This window comes from Lolium rigidum, chromosome 6 (assembly GCF_022539505.1).
Source record: "Lolium rigidum isolate FL_2022 chromosome 6, APGP_CSIRO_Lrig_0.1, whole genome shotgun sequence".
Lineage (NCBI taxonomy): Eukaryota > Viridiplantae > Streptophyta > Magnoliopsida > Poales > Poaceae > Lolium > Lolium rigidum.
In genome coordinates, this window is record NC_061513.1 from 264,825,970 (window position 1) to 264,850,230 (window position 24,261).

At 41.3% G+C, this 24,261-nt stretch overlaps 1 protein-coding gene across 2 annotated transcripts; it reads left to right on the top strand.

The window, feature by feature from the left end:
• Positions 1-1,292: 1,292 nt before the first annotated feature.
• Positions 1,293-10,721, top strand: LOC124665383 (protein BREAST CANCER SUSCEPTIBILITY 2 homolog B-like). 2 transcript variants are annotated; one of them, XM_047202795.1, is made up of 27 exons: positions 1,293-1,403; positions 1,522-1,656; positions 1,768-1,893; positions 1,972-2,097; positions 2,246-2,380; positions 2,492-2,623; positions 2,735-2,869; positions 2,990-3,115; positions 3,714-4,614; positions 4,697-4,737; positions 4,811-4,938; positions 5,013-5,155; positions 5,502-5,624; positions 5,707-5,943; positions 6,024-6,105; positions 6,183-6,233; positions 6,373-6,448; positions 6,548-6,659; positions 6,736-6,807; positions 8,212-8,395; positions 8,468-8,650; positions 8,853-8,995; positions 9,060-9,122; positions 9,221-9,434; positions 9,677-9,844; positions 9,965-10,211; positions 10,315-10,721. In XM_047202795.1, the coding sequence occupies exons 1-26, from the start codon at positions 1,295-1,297 to the stop codon at positions 10,019-10,021; spliced, it is 4,002 nt and encodes a 1,333-aa protein (XP_047058751.1). In that variant the 5' UTR covers positions 1,293-1,294; the 3' UTR covers positions 10,022-10,211; positions 10,315-10,721. The 2 variants fall into 2 exon arrangements, with proteins under 2 accessions (XP_047058751.1, XP_047058752.1); XM_047202796.1 differs by lacking the exons at positions 9,677-9,844; positions 9,965-10,211; positions 10,315-10,721 and having other exon boundaries at positions 8,468-8,655; positions 9,221-9,274.
• The last annotated feature ends 13,540 nt before the right edge of the window (positions 10,722-24,261 follow it).

Genomic DNA, 24,261 nt, shown 5'->3' on the forward strand with positions numbered 1-24,261 from the left:
CCTGTCGTTTCTGATGTACCCTGCAGCCCGGAAGGAGCTGCTCGAAGGCGACAGCGTGATCGGACCGACAGTAGACGCAGGGAAGGGTGAGCTGTTCAGCACTGGATCGGGGAGATCGGTGTCTGTCAGCGAGAGCGCTATAAGGAGAGCCAGGGCGTTGGTCGGGGAGGAGGAGGCTAGTGCTAAGAAGAGAAGTAAGAGCTTACCTGCCCAACTCTCACTTTGCTTTGGTCGAACAGTTCAGCTTTTGTTTCTGTGTTCGGTAGCATGAACTGGCTATCTCTCTGCATCTATTGTACTGGGTTGACCAGTTTCTCTGTTTCAGAGCAACCGTTTGGCGATGTAGCTGATGTAGACGGTGAAATGGATGATTCATTTAGAGGTATATAAGACTTGCCTCCACCTTTTTTCTCCGTACAGATAAGATTGGATGTTGCAGCAGCAGCCGGAAAGTGCTTTGATTTGATGATTGTACAAACTGTATTTTATCGAGGTTGTGCAGTACGGATTAAGTCTTCTGTCTTGTGAAATTTAGGTGCGCTGCGTAACGGTAGCATGACCCCGGTGTTCCAAACTGGATCAGGAAAAGCGGTCTCGCTGGGAAAGGACTCAATCCACAGGGCAAGCGCTATTTTAGAAGGTAGGAAGTTCAACTCCTGTTTACTTTCTATCTAAATGCTGGAAGTGCTTTGCTATCACTTACTTGTCCATGCTGACATATATATGGATCCGAGCAATTTAGGACTTGTTTATCCCCTGTACTGTTAGAAAACATGTCACAATTCACAAATAAGGAGACATAATGTAACATGTATAGAACTAGCCAGATTTTCTGCAATTACCTGACTATTTGTTATACTCCCTCCGTCCCAAAAAGGATGTCGCAGATTAGTGTATAGATAATCCAAATTTAGACACTAAAAATATATTTGGATATGGCCAGCCTTTTGAGCAGGGTCCACCAAAGTGTTGCCTGTATAGTTTTTCTTTGTGAGAGTTTCTAGTATAATCTCCTTTTCTCTTGGCATTTTTTGTTAAAACATGTCACTTTTGTTGAACAATAGATGTTGATAGTGCCGCTGGTGCCGTACAACCAATGTTCTGTACTGGAATGGGTAGGCCGGTTCCTGTGAGCCGGACCTCCATTGATAAGGCAAAGGCTGTCTTGGAGGGTAAAACAATTGCAGACCAAGGACATTTTGATAAGAGTACGTTTTGGATAGTTTGATACAAACAAACAAGCATGCCCTTACCTTTTTAGTAACTGACCCCTCTTTCAGCAGGTGTGGATGGCATGGAACAGTTTCCATTGTTCCAAACTGGTTCAGGAAGAGTTGTATCAGTCAGTGTGGCATCTCTTCAGAAAGCGAAGTCTGTTTTTAAGGATAATAACACTAGCGGTGGTGAGTTTTGATTCTTTTCTATTCGAATTGACTATTGAGAGCTAACACTTATGCCTAATTATTACGACACACATGCCACGCCTTTTTTGGTGTACTGATGGGATTTCTCTCCTATTAGAAAATGCGGAGAGTTTTGGTAGGCCTGACCAGCCTACGATGTTCCAAACTGATTCCAGAAGACCAGTCGTGATCAGCGGAAGGTCCATTGAGAGATCTAGAGGTGCGGCAAAGGAGGGAGATACGGAAAAGAGTGGTAAGATTGGACAACCTGTGTTCCTTAAGAAGAAAAGCTTGGACTATCTGTCTTCCGATTTATCTAAATTTGGCTACAACATAATTTCTAACTGGTTACTTCTTTGTGTAGGACAATGGGATACTGACTGCCAGTTCCCAATGTTCCAAACTGGATTAGGAAAGCCTGTTGCCGTGAGCTGCAGCTCAGTTCAGAAGGCAAGGGCAGTATTGGAGGGAGAAAAAAATAATAAAACCGGTAAATAAACATATGTATATTTGTTTAAAGTTAGTTCACAAGATCACAGCATTTTTCTCTGTTTTGTTTGAGATTCAGGACATGGAGATAATGGTCTCAGTGCCACAAATTTTCAAAATGAAACGCCAAGGTCTGTTTTGATGAGTAGCAGTTCGATCATGAGTGATAGAACCGTAACACCGAACGGAGATAGTGCAATGCAAGGTACTTGATTTTCTGAAGTTCACTGAAATATAGTCTTGTTTTATGCCTGTGTGTTACCATCTAGTCATAATTTGAACAGCATGAAAATACTATACCGACATCTTTGATTTGCCTTATACCAAATAATCATTTTCGTCCACTCGAGTAGAGAAAAACCATGAGGCTGGCAACCACTTGCCGTTGTTTCAAACTGGGCTAGGGAGGTCAATTGCTGTAAGTAAGAGCTCAGTTAAGAGGGCAAGTGCAGTTCTGGAGCCGAGGAATATTGCAAAGGAATTGGAAGGTAAATTGCTATCTAAACGCACATCATGGTTTTTTAAGAAGTGTACTTTTGTTCATTTGTGATTATAATGAGCATTCATATTTACTGACAATGAAATTTTCTTTCTGTAAGATGAAGCTCATTTAGATGGTGGCTATGATACTCCAGTGTTCAAAACTGTATTAGGAAGATCTATCTTAGCAAGAGAGAGCTCTGGAAACAAAGTACCAGTTATCTTAGAGGCCGAAGAAGCACTAAAAAGTGGTAATTTCATGTTCTGAATTAAGAGTTCCTTGACATTGATTGAAACAGTAGATGTAAAGAACTTTTGTAGTCTGCACTGAATTAAACATTTGCCTCATATGTGCAAACCAGTAAATAATGACAATGGAGAAGCCTTTGTTGAAGACACATCATTCCAAGCTGGAATACAGATGTTTGTACCCCAACGTAGAAGTTCAAGCCATAAGGCTAGTATTCTGTTGGAGCAACAAAACTTCGGGGAGAAAGGTAGCTTTTGGAGAATTGGAGTCGCTGGGTTACACAGTGGGCAGTTTTTACATTTGAATTTGGAAAGTAACTTAGACTCCTTTTCCCATTCCTCTGACACATACAATAATCTTTTGAAAGGATATGGAGACCGTGGAAGTCAACTGCCAATGTTTCAAACCGGATCTGGAAAGTCGGTCTTGATTAGTGAAAGTTCAGTGCAGAAGGCAAGGGCTGTTCTGGAAGAAGAAGGCAATATAAACAAAGGTATAACAGCTTACCAAACTTTTCTGGGACTATTTCACCGATGCAGCAACTGCTACTTTATTTTCTAAAGAAGATTGTATAAACATTTAGCATGCATGTGTAATGTCTAGTGTCAATATGTAGTCCTGTAGTTAATTTGTGGAGTACCAGCGTCATTGATAGGTTAGCTAACCATCAAAGAGTATGTTATATGCATTACTTGACTGGTGCGCTAATCCAAGGGTTTCCGATGCTTTTTAGTTGAAAACTAGACCAAGTTTACAAATTTTAAAAATTTAGCAATGAATCACCAATATGTACCTGATTAGGTTGCAGATTTCAATTGAATGATACACTTATTTATTGCTTATGATTTTAGAATGCATCATTCTTCATAGTATACAGATATAGGTGTTCAATAGTACATACCAAATTTTAAGCATACGGTGTATGATCAGTGTGAGCAGTCCAATGATCTAGTCAGGCATTGGAGTGGCATGTTGATTCACTTAATACCGGCAAAAGCTATTTCAAAAGGATAGTAATCTGTGTTTTGAGCATTTCAGTTTGTACACATTTGCCATTTAAACAGTTCTGATCTTGAGTTGTATCTTGTCAGATACTCATAAGCTCCTTAACATGGACCAAAAGTTTACTGTCTTTACTTCACCTCTCAAGACAAGCTGTGCAAGAACAGTAAATATATCTTCAGTTGGCGTGTCTCGAGCTGCTTCTTTGTTGGGCTTGGAAGAGAATACCCTTTCAACACAATTTTTTGGACATGTGGGGGATAAACTAGGCACAAAAATAACTGTTGAGCGGGAAAATCCAGACCAGAGGCTTGATCTTGCATCTTGTACAACAGAAAATCAAGTGCACAAGGAACCACATCGGCCGTTTGAACTTTCTAATAACACAGTCTTTGATTCTGGTGAGCATTCAATCAGATTCAGTACCGTGGGAGGCAGATCAATGGCTATTTCTAGTGATGCACTTCAACGTGCGAAAAGTCTTCTGGGTGAATCAGATGTGGTTTCAACAAATAAGTCAACAGATTACTCTTTGGCAGCTGGTTGTAAAGATGAGATAACAAATTCAACCGTCGCCCCCAAAGGCGGTGGATCTGATTTTTCAAAAATAAGTAGGGCCAGTGGAAAACCTGAAATAGCAGCATTTTCCCACCAAGGAATGTCTGACAGGAAGCACACTAGATCCTTTGGACATGCTGTACCTGATACCCCTGCGACTAATGAAAATGCTAATAGGTTTCATGGCGGGAGTCATTCAATCAGTGAAATTTCAAAGATTCCAAAGCCTTCTTCGAGGTTTTTATCTGAAGCTGACAATGCGGAGGACTCTAAAGATAAGACACAACGACTCCATATGCCAGCTGGAGTGTTGGTGGACATTACTAATTTCATGGGTACACATTCTGGAAATATTGACCATGTTGCTAATGAGAAGAGAAGAATTGGGGGAAGAAACTCTCCGTCTCCATTTAAACGGCCCCGCTCATCCAGGTCCTTTGATCTGCATCCCTGTTAGCAAGTTATAAACTCCTTGATGCCATGCTTCTGATATGCCCTTGCTGAAAATGGTTAGGTTCATCGCACCTATAATCACCAGCAAAAAATCCTCTGCTGGTAAGCTGATTTCTGATACATAAATCAGCTCATTTGAAACCAATTCCTTGATTGGTTGAACTATTGTTCACAGGAATACCCAAGCTGCCACCATCTCAGACCACGTCCTGTCGAACAAAGCTGTCTGCATCTTATCCTTTTCAACATAAAAGGAAAACTTGGAAGGAGTATTTTGGCGGTCCTCCCTGCTTCAGTTTTTTGGTACAATACGGTTTAATCATTTCTGCAGGTAAGCCATATTCCCACTTAAATGTTAACTTAAATCTTGTGACCAGACGGAACATCCAACAGATGAAGTGAAGCGCATGGATGCGAAAGGAGCTGAGAAGTACAAGTTTCATGATACGGATACTAGTGCAGAAGAATTTCAGAAGATGCTGCTTGCCTGTGGTGCTTCATTGACATACGCAACGAAAGAGTAGGCATCATTTGTGAACTGAATGGCATATATATACATATTTCACTAGTCAACTGACCTTTTGTGGTCGGAAATAACACCCTATTTGCTTATTTTTTCTTAAGAGGTGATATGTCTGACCATTACCTTTCCTGTTTCATCACTTGTTGTGTTGTTTTATTAAATCCATAATTTTTTCCAAAACTACTTTTCATGGTCTCCTCTGCTTTCTTTCTGTTGCTGCACCGTGTGAAAATAAAACTATAACGATTTACATGTTCTTTCGACATACCATAGAGTTAGGCTAGAGATGCTCCAAATAATAAGTACATCCTAAACATCAAATCACTTCTTCTTCCTGTTTTAGATGGGTGAACAATCACCATAAATGGATCGTGTGGAAACTTGCTTCACTTGAGAGATGCTACCCAACTAAAGCTGCTGGCAAATTCTTGACAGTTGCTAATGTTTTTGATGAGCTGAAATATAGGTGAGATAACGGGCATGCCTTTTTTACCATTCCAATTGTATCGATGCATATAATTTAATTCATGAAAACTCGTGCATTTTAGGTATGACCGAGAAGTGAACAATGGCCACCGATCAGCAATTAAGAAAATTTTAGAAGGAAATGCTTTGCCATCTTTGATGATGGTGCTCTGCATTTCAGCTGTTTACTCCCATCCTGATGTAAATAACTCCAAGGGTGAGGCTGGCAGGAGAGATGAAAATGAGAACAGCATCGACAATAAAAGCTTGTTAGCTGCTAAAGTAAATGTGCCTGCACAAATTGAATTAACTGATGGATGGTAGGTGGTTGCATTCTCTTTATTGCTATGAGATTAAACTGAAAGATATCAGCAACTTTAGAGTGTTTGCCTTTTCACAGGTATGCACTAGAAGCGTCATTGGATGTGGCACTTTCAGAACAACTACAGAAAAGAAAGCTTTTTATAGGACAAAAGCTTCGGGTACAATTTTGTTTTCACCTTGTTGTTATGGAGACGTGGGGAGATTATATGACTCAATATGTGTTCCGTTTTGGTAGATATGGGGGGCTTCTTTGTGTGGTTGGACTGGGCCTGTGTCATTTCATGAGGTTTGCTTGCTCCTTGACCTTTATTGTCTGCAAACTGACAACCATATAATAAATTTCCTGGTGACTATTTTTTCCAGATAGCCTACCCCAATTTGCTTGGGAAAAAGGCTTTGATGTTGTTGTTGACTATTTTTTCCAGATATCAGGCACTGTCAAATTGATGCTCCATGTAAATGGCAGTTATCGTGCAAGATGGGATGATCCTTTGGGATTTTGTATGTACTTTAGTACAAGACTGAATATTTATTTCATATTGTTCTGCTTATCCTTTTTCAAACTGATAGATTCTCTTGATGATATTGTGCACATCTCAGGCAAGCATGTTGGACCCCCACTGGCATTCAAGTGCATTAAAGCTTCTGGTGGCCGAGTCCCTAGGACACTGATTGGAGTTGCAAGGATATATCCTGTTCTGTATAAGGAGAGGTATACAACTGGATGGAAACTTAAAACATTACCATATTTGCTCCACTGGTTCATACTTAATAATTGCGTAATTCAGGTTGTCTGATGGTCGTTCTGTTGTGAGATCTGAAAGGATGGAAAGGAAAGCGCTACAACTGTACCACCAGAGGTACATATTTACGCCACTGAAACTGTAGGCAATATTATTCAACTGAATACACTGTTTGTTCATCACACCTTAATCGGGAGTAGATTGTCTATCAAGTGGACAATGTTCTCGAGAAGTTACCTGTACAAGTACGGTTATGTACCCAGTGTGTTAAAGCATATATCTTTTTAATAAACATTTAGACCAGGATGTTTTCTCCTTTTTGTTTAGAGATTATTTTCAGTTGCCTCTGTCCCTCGATTGCTCAAAAGTGACCTTTCCTCTAGTAAGTTTCATGCACCAACCAGTAGAACCAAAAGTCCTAACTGATGGATAAGGTTGGGCAATCCACATATACTCCAACATCCTCTACCACTGTAACCATTCTCTAAATAAATGTGATTACTGTCAGTTAGATTCATTTTAAGTGTTCCCTGCTACTATCCACAAATCCTACATATTTTGTATCTTCATGCATTATATTTTCGCTCATAATTAATATGCCAAGGTATTGAAGTAGTAATATGTCAGAACGTTGAAGAGGCCATGCACAGAAGTATTCTGAAATACATGTAGACACCATGGCCTACTGGTTTGTGTAGTGGTCACTGGTGATCAAGGTTATCCATATCGATAGATGGTGGTATCCTTTTCTTGTTGGCAGTATCGGATCCTAGAATTACTATGATACTATATTTCTCAATGCAAAATTAATCCAAGTATTATAAAAATAAATTAAGTAGATTATCTAGGACAGCTATGTAAAAGAAACATATCAATACTATGCACACACATTTTAAGTAGACTGCAGCATTGGGCATTTATGTGACCAGAATATTGTTGAACTTTGAATATAAGTCTATGCATACAGGCTGCAGTCCACTGCAGCACACAGCAAATGACTTCAAGATTTTAGTACCACGTTGGCCACGGGATGTATCATCGAGTTGTTGTTTATAATCATTCGCTTGCTCGTCTACACAATCTGCATGCGCAGCTCATTTGGATGAAGGCACACCGTGGTTTACGTTGTGCAAATTCTGGTTCTTTTTTCCTTGAAGTGGGCGATTCCAGCGATTTTACGAATTGGATTGTGATCCAGGTTATGGTCTGTATCGTTTCCCTCCACTTGTTAGGGTCCTAAGATCAATGCGATACCACGGTATGTATCACGATGCTGATAGCCATGCTGGTGCTGGGTATGGTAAATCTGTCAATACCATTTAACTTGTCGGCAGCATTTTCCTGTTAAAAAAATTCGTGTATATATGCCCATGTCACATAGGATCAGTTGAACGCATTTAGGCTAGAGCCCTGAATTTGTGGAAGTAAAAATATGGTAGTAGTTTTATGGTTCCTTTTGTTTTTAATCTGACATTAGCTCCTTTTTAATGCCACTGCGATAATTATTACATTGTCATGTAGAGTATCTAAGATCGCAGAAGACATTATGTCTGAACAAGATGAAAACTGTGGCAATTCCGATGATAGTGAGGAAGGGGCAGAAATTTGCAAAATGCTAGAGCGGGCAGCTGAGCCTGAAGTTATGATGGCAGGCATGACGTCAGAGCAGAGGATATCTTTCTCATCATATCAAGCAAAGCAAAAGGTATGCATAAACATCTCCTGCTTCTATCAAATAGTACTTGGAACGTTGGAAAATTCATGCCATATATTGCAGGAAGCTAGGCAAAACGAAGTGGCTAAGAAAGTTGAGAACGCTCTGGAAGTTGCTGGCCTTAGTTCAAGAGATGTTACGCCGTTTGTGAAAGTGAGGGTGACAAGCCTTACTAAAAAAATCTCTGCTTCAAAAACCATCAACAAGGAAGGGCTAATAACAATTTGGAACCCTACTGAGAAGCAAGTACGGTACAATCATCTAGCAGCACGTACATGTCGTAATCAATTTTATTCTCCATCGAAAAGAGAAGACAGACTATTTAGTGTTATATCATTGAAACAAGCTATAAGTGTTGCCTCTTCTTTTCTTATGGTTAAAAATAATGTACTTATGATCTACAAGAAATTAACTTAAATCTTATTCATTTAATTATGTCTACTGACAGAAAGCCGACCTGGTGGAGGGACAAATTTACTTTGTCACAGGACTGGTGCCTTCGTCCTACTGTACTGGTAGTCTTTACTTGCATGCTAGAGGATCATCTACCATGTGGAAGCCATTAGCGTCGGCACAGGCTGCGGATTTTGAGTAAGAGTCCACTGCTAGTATGCTTTGACTGTATTGTTCAAAGTTAACATGCTTCTTTTTGCAGACCATTTTTCACCCCACGTAAGGCGGTTGAGCTATCATTGTTTGGTGAGGTACCGCTTGCAAGGTTAGTCTAGTTATCCTGTAGAAAGATGATATGTTAAAACCTGCCAATCTGGTGTCGTTGTATTAAACCTCCTAATGAGTACCATTTGTTTCTTGCAGTGAATTTGACATTGCAGGCGTCGTTTTGCATGTTGGCGATGTTTATTTATGTAGCAGCCAGAAAAGACAGTGGCTCTTTTTGACAGATGGATCTAAATTTACCTCAGCACAGCACTCCGCAGAGCAAGATGATTGTCTTCTAGCAGTTAGCTTTTCTTGCCGAATTGCTGGCGATGACTCTGTTTTTTTCAGTCACGCCCTTTCTGGAAATACAGTATGTCATCTCAGATTGTGATGCCTACATTTCAAGTTTGAATTTTATTGATCCCTTAATGCATCATCATAATATTGAAATGTTTGCACTAAACAATACCTCATGAAATTCAGCGCGTAGACTTTTGAGGACTGTAGTACTGTATTGCCAGCAAATTTTTTTTGCAGTGTCTACTTTGTTGTTCAACTTTATACATTTATAAAGAAGATGCAACTTCAACTAACTGTATCTCTGTTGTTCAGGTTGGTTTCAGTAATTTGGTCAAGCGACAGAAAGACCAGATGAGTCGCATATGGGTAGCCGAGGCAACAGAGAGCTCTACCTATACTATTTCTCACGAGATCTCAAAAAAATCGCATCTTAAGGAAGCTGCCATTTGTGCCGAAAAATGGGCTTCAAGTTCTCATTCTGTAAGATTCTTCACATTACTAGTTTACTATACATTAGAGAGATCACATATTACTGTGACAAGTAACGGTGGTCCTGTTATGACTTGCTGTTGTCTTGATATATGAATGACCCCCTTTCAGAAAATTCAGCAGCTAAAGGAAAGGGTTTTATGCATCATTGGAGATAGTGGTGGCTGAAGTACTATGAAATAATGAACGCTGGAGTTCTACAGATTGACTGTCCTCACTGGAGGTGGTGGGTTCGGGGCTTCCAGCACAGGACCATGATGGAGTTTGTGGCAGTGGGATGCTCATTGGTAGAAAAGGTATGCGACAGGTGGTCACAATGATGGATGCCTACTGACAATATCTATATATTATTGCTCAGGTACCGTTGTTTAGGTCACATTGTCTTTAGCTGGATATTTTTGGACTCCCACAACTAGTTATTCATTTCTCCACATTTGCCAACTAATACTTTGGATGTGCAGGGATTGTGATGCAGAACATTTCTGATCAACTGAGGCTTGTAGAACACGATTTTCCTTGACTGAAAGGCACATGGTGGATACTCAAGATGACGACATCCTTGTGGAGTTTGAGCGTAACCCCTCTGATGTCTTCCCTACAACTAGCCTTTGCAACCTATTTCAATGCTCTAATGCCCTTCCCTTAGCTATATATCTATTAGATGGCTCGCGTGGCATCTGAGGAATGGCATCCCTTGTGCATCCCAAGCAAGAGTGACAGCCTTTTTTCCTGTTTATTACTTGTGCCATGGGCATTTGGTACATAGGGAACATTGTTAGGCAGGGCTGCCAACCAAGGATTGCTTGTAATTATCTGGTGTGTTTATGACTGTTCTCATTATCATTCTGTATGTGCTCTGGCTTCCTCTGAATGACGAATGGCGCTGATGTATTTATGATTGTTACCTCATCAGCTCCAAATTTCAAGTGAATATTTGAAATTTTATTGTTTGTAGTGGAACTTTAAAGTTAACCCAATGTTGTAGGGTGATGACTTGAGTTCTTTATTTGTCTGTGATCATGATTTGGCAAGAAACACATCTATTCAGGCTTTTTTGCTGGGTCACAACCCCCTGTCATGCTACTCCGTTATTGACTTAGTCCGTGTAACTAAATAAAGCTCATGTACAACATGTAAGCAAATCAACTGAGTAGACTTGTGCAATATCGTGCAAAATAGAAAACATTACGAGGCCCATTGCTTGTAATTATGTACCATTGGGACGTTGTTTAGTTTCCTCTGAGTGAGTCTTTTTTTTTTCAAATTCAACTGCTGCTGTTAGTTTGAAGAAATGTAACTGATGTACCACTAGCAAAAGGCTGACCTTCGTGAAGGCCTGTTCATGCAACGCGGAGTGCTCTCGTGTTGACACATGTTGCATCTGAAGTGTTAACGGCGTAATGTACTTTCAAGTGTAACAAGTAGGTTTACTCACAAGTACAAAAAAGTCTAGCGAATACTGAAATATAAAGTACAAGCTATACTGAAATTACAAAGTACAAACCTTACTGAAACGGAAGTACAAAGTCTATCTACACTACTTAAAAAGGACGAAGGTGTTCCCTATTCTGCCCAGCTTCACTACGATCAAGTTTTGGTCGTCAACCAATACATCGTCTGCTGCCCGACTCCCGTCGCTGTGCATTTTGCACTTTGGTCCCTTGCAAATTGGAAAATTAACCCACACAGCATCCCCCGACGCTTCGCAGTTCTCTCGATGCAGAGAGGCGAATAGAGCTAGGGTTTCACCGCCAGCAATCCCTTTCTCTTACCCGGGCGGCCGCCGCCGTACTCCATCGCTACACCACGTGCGCCGGCGCCACCACCCGACATCGTGGTCGTCTCCCGCACGGACTGGGGCGAGGAGTCTCGGCAGTGTTAAGAGATGGTTGGCTATCCGCAACTCACGTGTGCTGCCGCCGCCTCATCTGCTCCTCCCCTCGTGCTTCCCCTCCTCACACTCAACGTCACCGACGCCGCTGCTCGACCGGCCTCGCTCGTCTCCTCCCGGCACCCTTCCACCTCTTTCCCCGTCGCCCTCACCTCGTCTATATCGCGCCTCGCCGTCATAGAGCGGGGCACTCGCCACCGGCCTCCCATGGTTGAAGGTCCAGCGGCTGAAGCGGCTACGGGGCTGCGGGAGGGGGACGAAGACGACCAGCCTCCTTCCTACTGGCGGCGGGGAGCAACATGGCCATCCATGAGGCACCGGACCTAGCAGGTTTGTGCCATGCCCACCATATGTTTGTTGAAATGCTCCCATGCAGGGATAGCTGCAGAAAGAATTTAGGAATTAGGACTAAAAATGAATTGCATATTATGGAAAAAGGGAATACACCGCTTCTGTGAAGGCGATGCATTGAAGCCGATCTGGTCGTTGGAGAATGGCTCCCTCCATCACAGTGATTGCTTGTATTGGGCGCCGGCGCTGCTATGAGTGCAACATCTGCCTTGCGTGCGTAGTCACGACTCACGAGGTGCAAGCGTGCAGCTGTGGCCATTCGGGGAGCTTGGTTCCTCGCTAACATGGAGATGCCTCATCTGCATCTCTGACCATGTCTGACCCTGTAAGTCTCTCACACACACTGGTTTTCATTTTTCCTAATAATTAATATGCAGTCATGTCTGTTAACCATGAAAATATTATCATGCATTCACATTAGAAATCAGAGGCTATAATTGTGCGTGATAGGGAGACTGTTGGTCTGGATCATTTGGCTTGCTGAATGGCAAATTTAATCTACAACTCGTGTGAGAATCATGGCCTTTGCGCATTCTCAATTGACTTCTTTCTTGATTTGGTGAGGGACGATCTCATTTGGTACATAACTGAATACGAGCACCCATGTTGCTTCTTGATTTAAAACTCCAAAAGTTTGAGTTTTCATCGATTATTGCTTCTTCTTTTGAGGAATTAATTTAAGATCGAAATGGCTTATAAGAGACTCCACAGTAGGAGGCTCCAGGCCAATTGGTATGTTTACTCTTTTCTAGGTTCCCTCTTAGATGACAGTTGCATTGTCACGATTATTTGGTATGCTACAAATATGGTCGGCTGGTTTAGTTGAATTAGCGGCGACATTCAGTTTTTTGCTTGTACAGTTGCCACAGTTGCAGTATAGCAGACCACTAAAAGAATTAGATTATTTGATTCATTTTGTTCTGATTCATGTAGTATTGCAAGACAATAAACGAAAAGCTGAGTTTTACATATCCCCAACCAATTTAATTTTCAGCAGACTATAATCTTTTTCCAGTGCAAATTTACCATGCCATCCTGTTGCCCCTGAAATTCATGATGGTTGAACTATTCTGAAATGTTTTCATCTTGCTTCTGCAGGTTATTGTTTCTTGCCAGAATGCAGAAAACTCTGAAACTGATGTAGTAGGACTGTCTTATTCACAACCGAGAGGTTAACTTCCTTTCCTGAGCTAAAAATGATTGTGACTTCCGAGTATGTAGATCTAAAGCTGACATTCAAATTGCATGACAAGTTACTGCAAATAGCAAGGAAAGTGTCATGTTCATACTATTTTGCTTTTTTGGTGATAATTGCAGCAGGCTTATGAAGGTAATTTTAGATAACACCAATATTGAGATAGTCCATTGATCTTTCAGTTACACAATAGATTTATAAACTGAAGTTACATGCTATTATGTACTTGTATCATTGAATTGTTTGTTTAGTCGTGTATAGGGACTGGAGGATCCGACAAGGAGCAAATATAAACCTTTCTTAAGTGGTTCGTTGATTCTTTTGATCCCTTCTGAACTGCCGATGGAGTTTTCTATAGCAGTTAGTACATCTTCAATGACTTCAGTACGACGTGGCAGTTTCTGAACAGAGCCATTTATAATGCCATATGCTGGGAATTTTTGCAGAAGATATCTATCTACACTACTTAAAAAGAACGAAGCTGTTCCATACTACTGCAACTCTCAGCTCTAGAATATTTCTTGCTTTCGTAGGATATAATCTTACCCATTTTTTCCCCTTTGTCTTGATTTTATATCTACATGTGTGTGTGAAATTTCTGCATATAAGATGCTAATTTTTTTCCATTCCTGATGTGCTGCAGGTAGTTCACTTGCAACGGATCTTCATGTAGAATCCAGGGAGTGCTATTTGTGTTCTGTTCTCTTTGACGCCTTCTATGGCAAGGAAGTTGCCGAACAATCCGATGTGCAAGTACTCTCAACGGTGGGATAGTCATATCTTCCCAAAGAACTCAAAATGGCTCCAAAAGAATACCAGGTAATAAATGTTGCGTCAATATGGTCATTATATTTAGACCTTTGTATGCATTATCTGGAAAGCATCAGCCAAACATTATATACTTGGCATGAATGTTAGCACGAGTTCTCTATCCATTTAAGTGTATTTTGCATTGGCTGTGTTTACTGTTCAAACCCAACCATTTTCTCCGTAACCATGTTAACATTAGTTGCAACTATATTAGTAGTGAGTTGTGTATTTTCAAAGATATAAATGTGTGGAATGCTTTGATGATAAGGTGCAGATTTAATTGAAAGCTCTGGCTGGCATAATGTTGGGTACTGATAAAAATTCAAGGCTCCATGCACAACCTTTAACATGAGTTAGGCTAGATTCGGCAAAGCCGAAGATTCTTGATGGTTTGTAAAGCAACATAAGCCTAGATGCAACACAGTGTAAGGCTCCAGGAACGTTACAAGACTGCATGCATTTTTTTTTATAGACTGAGTAGTGAAATAAGCGGAATTTCTCATCATTAATGGGCCATACGAGGAGAAATTCATCTTAGATGATACATTTGATTTTCTGTGGTCAGATTGCCGCAGGATACAATTGCAATCTTTGGTAGATAAGAGCACCAAAACGCAGGTCGCTATTGAGGAACCAAAGCATCTTGCAGAGTGGTGTCTACTTCCCCCTCCTTTTCCTGTAGACAGTGTTGGGCCTCCAAGAGCAGAGGTTTGTAGAACAGCAGCAAGTTTTCCCTTAAGTGGATCACCCAAGGTTTATCGAACTCAGGGAGGAAGAGGTCAAAGATATCCCTCTCATGCAACCCTGCAACCACAAAGCAAGAAGTCTCTTGTGTCCCCAACACACCTAATAGGTGCACTAGTTCGGCGAAGAGATAGTGCAATACAGGTGGTATGAATATATGAGCAGTAGCAACGGTGCCAGAAAATAGCTTGCTGGCGTGCAGTTGATGGTGGTAGTATTGCAGCAGTAATGTAATGCAGTAAAACGATAAACAAGCGATAGTAACGCAGCAGTATTTAGGAACAAGGCCTAGGGATTAGACTTTCACTAGTGGACACCGATGTCTACTTTCCCCCTCCTTTCTCGTAGACGGTGTTGGGCCTCCAAGAGCAGAGGTTTGTAGAACAGCGAGCAAGTTTTCCCTTAAGTGGATCACCCAAGGTTTATCGAACTCGGGGAGGAAGAGGTCAAAGATATCCCTCTCATGCAACCCTGCAACCACAAAGCAAGAAGTCTCTTGTGTCCCCAACACACCTAATAGGTGCACTAGTTCGGCGAAGAGATAGTGAAATACAGGTGGTATGAATAAGTATGAGCAGTAGCAACGGTGCCAGAAAATAGCTTTCGGGCGTGTAGTTGATGGTGGTAGTATTGCAGCAGTAGTAACGCAGTAAAACAGTAAACAAGCAGTAGTAACGCAGCAGTAGTAAACAAGTAGCGATAGCAGTATTTAGGAACAAGGCCTAGGGATTAGACTTTCACTAGTGGACACTCTCAACATTGATCACATAACGAGAATAGATAAATGCATACTCTACACTTTTGTTGGATGATGAACGCATTGCGTAGGATTACACGAACCCTCAATGCCGGAGTTAACAAGCTCCACAATTTGTTCATATTTAAGTAACCTTATAGTGTAAGATAGATCAAAAGACTAAACCAAGTACTAACATAGCATGCACACTTGTCACCTTCATGCATATGTAGGAGGAATAGATCACATCAATATTATCATAGCAATAGTTAACTTCGCAATCTACAAGAGATCATGATCATAGCATAAACCAAGTACTAACACGGTGCACACACTCGTCACCTTTACACACGTGCAGGAGGAATAGAACTACTTTAATAACTTTGCTAGAGTAGCACATAGATAGTAGTGATACAAAACTCATATGAATCTCAATCATGTTAAGCAGCTCATGAGATCATTGTATTGAAGTACATGGAGAGAGATTAACCACATAGCTACCGGTACAGCCCCGAGCCTCGATGGAGAACTACTCCCTCCTCATGGGAGCAGCAGCGGTGATGAAGATGGCGGTGGAGATGGCAGCGGTGTCGATGGAGAAGCCTTCCGGGGCACTTCCCCGTTCCGGCGGCGTGCCGGAACGGAGACTCCTGTCCCCCGGATCTTGGCTTCGCGATGGCGGCGGCTCTGGAAGGTTTCTGTGGGTTTCGTCGAACGCATCAGGGTTTTCGATCCAGGGGCTTTATATAGGCGAAGAGGTGGCGCAGGAGGGCTTCGGGGGCCCACACCATAGGGCGGCGCGGCCCCCCCGCGGCCGCGCCGGGGTGTGGTGTGGGGCCCCCGGGGCTCCCCTGCGGCGGCTCTCGGGTGTTCCGGATGGTTCCGGGAAAAATAGGAACTCGGGCGTTGATTTCGTCCGATTCCGAGAATATTTCGTTACTAGGATTTCGAAACCAAAAACAGCAGAAAACGAGAGCCGGCACTTCGGCATCTTGTTAATAGGTTAGTTCCAGAAAATGCACGAATATGACATAAAGTGTGCATAAAACATGTAGATAACATCAATAATGTGGCATGGAACATAAGAAATTATCGATACGTCGGAGACGTATCAGCATCCCCAAGCTTAGTTATGCTCGTCTCGAGCAGGTAAAACGATAACACAGATAATTTCTAGAGTGACATGCCATCATAACCTTGATCATACTATTTGTAAAGCATATGTAGTGAATGCAGCGATCAAAACAATGTATATGCAATGAGTAAACAAGTGAATCATATAGCAAAGACTTTTCATGAATAGTACTTTCGAGACAAGCATCAATAAGTCTTGCATAAGAGTTACTCATAAAGCAATAAATTCATAGTAGAGACATTGAAGCAACACAATGGAAGATTAAGTTTCAGCGGTTGCTTTCAACTTGTAACATGTATATCTCATGGATAGTTGTCAATGCAAAGCAATATAACAAATGCAATAAGCAAGTATATAAGAATCAATGCACAGTTCACACAAATGTTTGCTTCTTGAGGTGGAGAAAGATAGGTGAACTGACTCAACAATAAAAGTAAAAGAATGGTCCTTCAAAGAGGAAAGCATCGATTGCTATATTTGTGCTAGAGCTTTTATTTTGAAAACATGAAACAATTTTGTCAACGGTAGTAATAAAGCATATGTATCATGTAAATTATATCTTACAAGTTGCAAGCCTCATGCATAGTATACTAATAGTGCCCGCACCTTGTCCTAATTAGCTTGGACTACCGGATCATCACAATGCACATGTTTTAACCAAGTGTCACAAAGGGGTACCTCTATGCCGCTGTACAAAGGTCTAAGGAGAAAGCTCGCATTGGATTTCTCGCTATTGATTATTCTCAACTTAGACATCCATACCGGGACAACATAGACAACGAGATAATGGACTCCTCTTTTATGCATAAGCATGTAACAACAATTAATAATTTTCTCATATGAGATTGAGGATATATGTCCAAAACTGAAACTTCCACCATGGATCATGGCTTTAGTTAGCGGCCCAATGTTCTTCTCTAACATATGCATGCTTAACCATAAGGTGGTAGATCGCTCTTACTTCGAGACAAGACGAACATGCATAGCAACTCACATGAAATTCAACAATGAATAGTTGATGGCGTCCCCGAGTGAACATGGTTATCGCACAACAAGCAACTTAATAAGAGATAAAGTGCATAATTACATATTCAATACCACAATAGTTTTTAAGCTATTTGTCCCATGAGCTATATATTGCAAAGGTGAAGAGTGGAAATTTAAAGGTAGCACTCAAGCAATTTACTTTGGAATGGCGGAGAAATACCATGTAGTAGGTAGGTATGGTGGACACAAATGGCATAGTGTTGTTTGGCTCAAGGATTTGGATGCATGAGAAGTATTCCCTCTCGATACAAGGTTTAGGCTAGCAAGGTTGTTTGAAGCAAACACAAGCACGAACTAGTACAGCAAAACTCACATAAAAGACATATTGAAAACATTATAAGACTCTACACCGTCTTCCTTGTTGTTCAAACTCAATACTAGAAATTATCTAGACCTTAGAGAAACCAAATATGCAAACCAAATTTTAGCATGCTCTATGTATTTCTTCATTAATGGGTGCAAAGCATATGATGCAAGAGCTTAATCATGAGCACAACAATTGCCAAGTATCACATTACCCAAAACATTAATAGCAATTACTACATGTATCATTTTCCAATTCCAACCATATAACAATTTAACGAAGAACTTCGCCATGAATATTATGAGCTAAGAACACATGTGTTCATACGAACCAGCGGAGCGTGTCTCTCTCCCACACAAGCATTTATTCAAACAAAAACAAAAACAAAAGCATACAGACGCTCCAAGTAAAGCACATAAGATGTGACCGAATAAAAATATAGTTTCAAGAGAAGGAACCTGATAATTTGTCGATGAAGAAGGGGATGCCTTGGGCATCCCCAAGCTTAGACGCTTGAGTCTTCTTGATATATGCAGGGGTGAACCACCGGGGCATCCCCAAGCTTAGAGCTTTCACTCTTCTTGATCATAGTATATCATCCTCCTCTCTTGACCCTTGAAAACTTCCTTCACACCAAACTCGAAACAACTCATTAGAGGGTTAGTGCACAATAAAAATTAACATATTCAGAGGTGACACAATCATTCTTAACACTTCTGGACATTGCATAATGCTACTGGACATTAGTGGATCAAAGAAATTCATCCAACATAGCAAAAGAGGCAATGCGAAATAAAAGGCAGAATCTGTCAAAACAGAACAGTTCGTATTGACGAATTTTAAAATGGCACCAGACTTGCTCAAATGAAAATGCTCAAATTGAATGAAAGTTGCGTACATATCTGAGGATCATGCACGTAAATTGGCTTAATTTTCTGAGCTACCTACAGGGAGGTGGACCCAGATTCGTGACAGCAAAGAAATCTGGAACTGCGCAGTAATCCAAATCTAGTACTTACTTTTCTATCAACGGCTTTACTTGGCACAACAAAACACAAAACTAAGATAAGGAGAGGTTGCTACAGTAGTAAACAACTTCCAAGACACAAAATAAAAACAAATTACTGTAGCAAAATAACACATGGGTTATCTCCCAAGAAGTTCTTTCTTTATAGCCATTAAGATGGGCTCAGCAGTTTTAATGATGCACTCGCAAGAAATTGTATTTGAAGCAAAAGAGAGCATCAAGAGGCAAATTAGAAACATATTTAAGTCTAACATGCTTCCTATGCATAGGAATCTTGTAAATAAACAAGTTCATGAAGAGCAAAGTAACAAGCATAGGAAGATAAAACAAGTGTAGTTTCAAAAATTTCAGCACATAGAGAGGTATTTTAGTAACATGAAAATTTCTACAACCATATTTTCCTCTCTCATAATAACTTTCAGTAGCAACATTAGCAAACTCAACAATATAACTATCACATAAAGCATTCTTATCATGAGTCTCATGCATAAAATTATTACTCTCCACATAAGCATAATCAATTTTATTAGTAATAGCGGGAGCAAATTCAACAAAGTAGCTATCATTATTATTCTCATCAAGTGTAGGAGGCATAGTATAATCACAACAAAATTTACTCTCCATAGTAGGTGGCACCAAAAGACCACTATCATTATAATCATCATAAATAGGAGGCAAAGTATCATCAAAGAAAATTTTCTCCTCAATGCTTGGGGGACTAAAAATATCATGCTCATCAAAGCCAGCTTCCCCAAGCTTAGAATTTTCCATATCATTAGCAACAATGGTGTTCAAAGTATTCATGCTAACATGTTCCATGGGTTTTTTAATTTTCGCATTAAACCATTCATGTCTTGACTCAGGAAATAGTACAAAGAGCTCACGGATGTTTTCCATTATGCCTAACTAGTGTAAACAAGAAACAAAAAGTTGCAATTGCAGGATCTAAAGGAAATAGCTTCGACCACAAACACAATGGCGCCAGAAAAGTACTTTACCTGGAACCGAAGTATGAGTGCCTTTTACCTTTCCTCCCCGGCAACGGCGCCGTAAAAGTGCTTGATGTCTACGTTCCCCCTCCTTTCCCGTAGACGGTGTTGGGCCTCCAAGAGCGAGAGGTTTGTAGAACAGCGAGCAAGTTTTCCCTTAAGTGGATCACCCAAGGTTTATCGAACTCGGGGAGGAAGAGGTCAAAGATATCCCTCTCATGCAACCCTGCAACCACAAAGCAAGAAGTCTCTTGTGTCCCCAACACACCTAATAGGTGCACTAGTTCGGCGAAGAGATAGTGAAATACAGGTGGTATGAATAAGTATGAGCGAGTAGCAACGGTGCCGGAAAATAGCTTTCGGGCGTGTAGTTGATGGTGGTAGTATTGCAGCGATAGTAACGCAGTAGAAACGAGTAAACAAGCGAGTAGTAACGCAGCAGTAGTAAACAAGTAGCGATAGCGATATTTAGGAACAAGGCCTAGGGATTAGACTTTCACTAGTGGACACTCTCAACATTGATCACATAACAGAATAGATAAATGCATACTCTACACTTTTGTTGGATGATGAACGCATTGCGTAGGATTACACGAACCCTCAATGCCGGAGTTAACAAGCTCCACAATTTGTTCATATTTAAGTAACCTTATAGTGTAAGATAGATCAAAAGACTAAACCAAGTACTAACATAGCATGCACACTGTCACCTTCATGCATATGTAGGAGGAATAGATCACATCAATATTATCATAGCGATAGTTAACTTCGCAATCTACAAGAGATCATGATCATAGCATAAACCAAGTACTAACACGGTGCACACACTGTCACCTTTACACACGTGCGGGAGGAATAGAACTACTTTAATAACTTTGCTAGAGTAGCACATAGATAGTAGTGATACAAAACTCATATGAATCTCAATCATGTAAAGCAGCTCATGAGATCATTGTATTGAAGTACATGGAGAGAGATTAACCACATAGCTACCGATACAGCCCCGAGCCTCGATGGAGAACTACTCCCTCCTCATGGGAGCAGACAGCGGTGATGAAGATGGCGGTGGAGATGGCAGCGGTGTCGATAGAGAAGCCTTCCGGGGCACTTCCCCGTTCCGGCGGCGTGCCGGAACGGAGACTCCGTCCCCCAGATCTTGGCTTCGCGATGGCGGCGGCTCTGGAAGGTTTCTGTGGGTTTCGTCGAACGCATCAGGGTTTTCGATCCAGGGGCTTTATATAGGCGAAGAGGCGGCGCAGGAGGGCTGACAGGGGGGCCACACCATAGGGCGGCGTGGCCCCCCCTCTGGCCGCGCCAGGGTGTGGTGTGGGGCCCCCAGGGCTCCCTCCGGCGGCTCTCGGGTGTTCTGGATGGTTCCGGGAAAAATAGGAACCCGGGCGTTGATTTCGTCCGATTCCGAGAATATTTCGTTACTAGGATTTCTGAAACCAAAAACAGCGAGAAAACGGAACCGGCACTTCGGCATCTTGTTAATAGGTTAGTTCCAGAAAATGCACGAATATGACATAAAGTGTGCATAAAACATGTAGATAACATCAATAATGTGGCATGGAACATAAGAAATTATCGATACGTCGGAGACGTATCAGACACTCTCAACATTGATCACATAACAGAATAGATAAATGCATACTCCACACTCTTGTTGGATGATGAACACATTGCGTAGGATTACACGAACCCTCAATGCCGGAGTTAACAAGCTCCACAATTAAATGTTCATATTTAAGTAACCTTATAGTGTAAGATAGATCAATTCAACTAAACCAAGTACTAACGTAGCATGCACACTGTCACCTTCATGCTAAGAAAGGAGGCATAGATCACATCAATACTATCATAGCAATAGTTAACTTCATAATCTACAAGAGATCATAATCATAGCCTATGCCAAGTACTAACACGGATGCACACACTCGTCACCATTACACCGTGCGGGAGGAATAGAATACTTTAATAACATCACTAGAGTAGCACATAGATGAATAGTGATACAAAACTCATATGAATCTCAATCATGTAAAGCAGCTCATGAGATTATTGTATTGAGGTACATGGGAGAGAGATGAACCACATAGCTACGGCGGAGCCCTCAGCCTCGGGGTGGATTACTCCCTCCTCATCATGGAGGCAGCGATGGCGGTGAAGATGACGGTGGAGACGGCGGTGGAGATGGCTCCGGGGGCAATTCCCCGTCCCGGCAGGGTGCCGGAACAGCGACTTCTGTCCCCCGAATTGGACTTTCGCGATGGCGGCGGCTCTGGATGGTTTTCTCTGTTTTCGTCGAACTTGTCAAGGTTTTTAGGTCAGGGACGATTATATAGGCGGAGAGTCGGAGTCGGAGGGGCCACGGGCTGCCCACACCATAGGGGGGCGCGCCCCCCCTTGGGCCGCGCCGCCCTGGGGTGTGGGGCCCCCCTGACACCCCTCTGGCCTTTCTCCGGTGCTCTGGAAGCTTCGCGTATTTCTAAGACTTTCGGTGTTGATTTCGTCCGATTCCGAAAATATTTCCTTACTAGGATTTCTGAAACCAAAAACAGCAGAAAACAGCAACTGGCCTTTCGGCATCTCGTCAATAGGTTAGTTCCGGAAAATGCATAAAAATGATATAAAGTGTGAACAAAACATGTTGGTATTGTCATAAAACAAGCATGGAACATCGGAAATTATAGATACGTTGGAGACGTATCGGCATCCCCAAGCTTAGTTCCTACTCGTCCTCGAGTAGGTAAACGATAAAAGATAATTTCCGAGGTGACATGCTACCAACATAATCTTAATCATACCATTGTAAAGCATATGAGATGAATGCAGCGATTCGAAACAATGTAAATGCAATGAGTAAACAATTGAATCATATAGCAAAGACTTTTCATGAATAGTACTTTCAAGACAAGCATCAATGAGTCTTGCATAAGAGTTACTCATAAAGCAATAAATTCATAGTAAAGGCATTGAAGCAACACAATGGAAGATTAAGTTTCAGCGGTTGCTTTCAACTTGTAACATGTATATCTCATGGATAGTTGTCAATGCAAAGCAATATAACAAATGCAATATGCAAATATGTAGGAATCAATGCATAGTTCACACAAATGTTTGCTTCTTGACATGGAGAGAAATAGGTGAACTGACTCAACAATAAAAGTAAAAGAATGGTCCTTCAAAGAGGAAAGCATCGATTGCTATATTTGTGCTAGAGCTTTTATTTTGAAAACATAAAGAGAGCATAAAAATAAAGTTTTGAGAGGTGTATGTTGTTGTCAACGAATGGTAGCGGGTACTCTAACCCCCTTGCCAGACAAACCTTCAAAGAGCGGCTCCCATTTTATTTTATTTTGGGTGGCACTCCTTCCAACCTTTCTTTCACAAACCATGGCTAACCGAATCCTCGGGTGCTCGCCAACAATCTCATACCATGAAGGAGTGCCTTTTTATTTTAGTTTTATTATGATGACACTCCTCCCAACCTTTGCTTACACAAGCCATGGCTAACCGAATCCTTCGGGTGCCGTCCAACAATCACATACCATGGAGGAGTGTCTATTTTTGTTAATTAATTTGGGACTGGGAATCCCATTGCCAGCTCTTTTTGCAAAATTATCGGATAAGCGGATGAAGCCACTAGTCCATTGGTGAAAGTTGCCCAACAAGATTGAAAGATAAACACCACATACTTCCTCATGAGCTATAAAACATTGACACAAATCAGAGGTGATAAATTTTGAATTGTTTAAAGGTAGCACTCAAGCAATTTACTTTGGAATGGCAGGAAATACCATGTAGTAGGTAGGTATGGTGGACACAAATGGCATAGTGTTGTTTGGCTCAAGGATTTGGATGCATGAGAAGTATTCCCTCTCGATACAAGGTTTAGGCTAGCAAGGCTTATTTGGAACAAACACAAGGATAAACCGGTGCAGCAAAACTTACATAAAAGACATATTACAAGCATTATAAGACTATACATCGTCTTCCTTGTTGTTCAAACACCTCACTAGAAAATATCTAGACTCTAGAGAAACCACTGATGCAAACCAAATTTTAACAAGCTCTATGTATTTCTTCACTAATAGGTGCAAAGTATATGATGCAAGAGCTTAAACAAGAGCACAACAATTGCCAAATATCAAGTTATTCAAGACATCATACCAATTA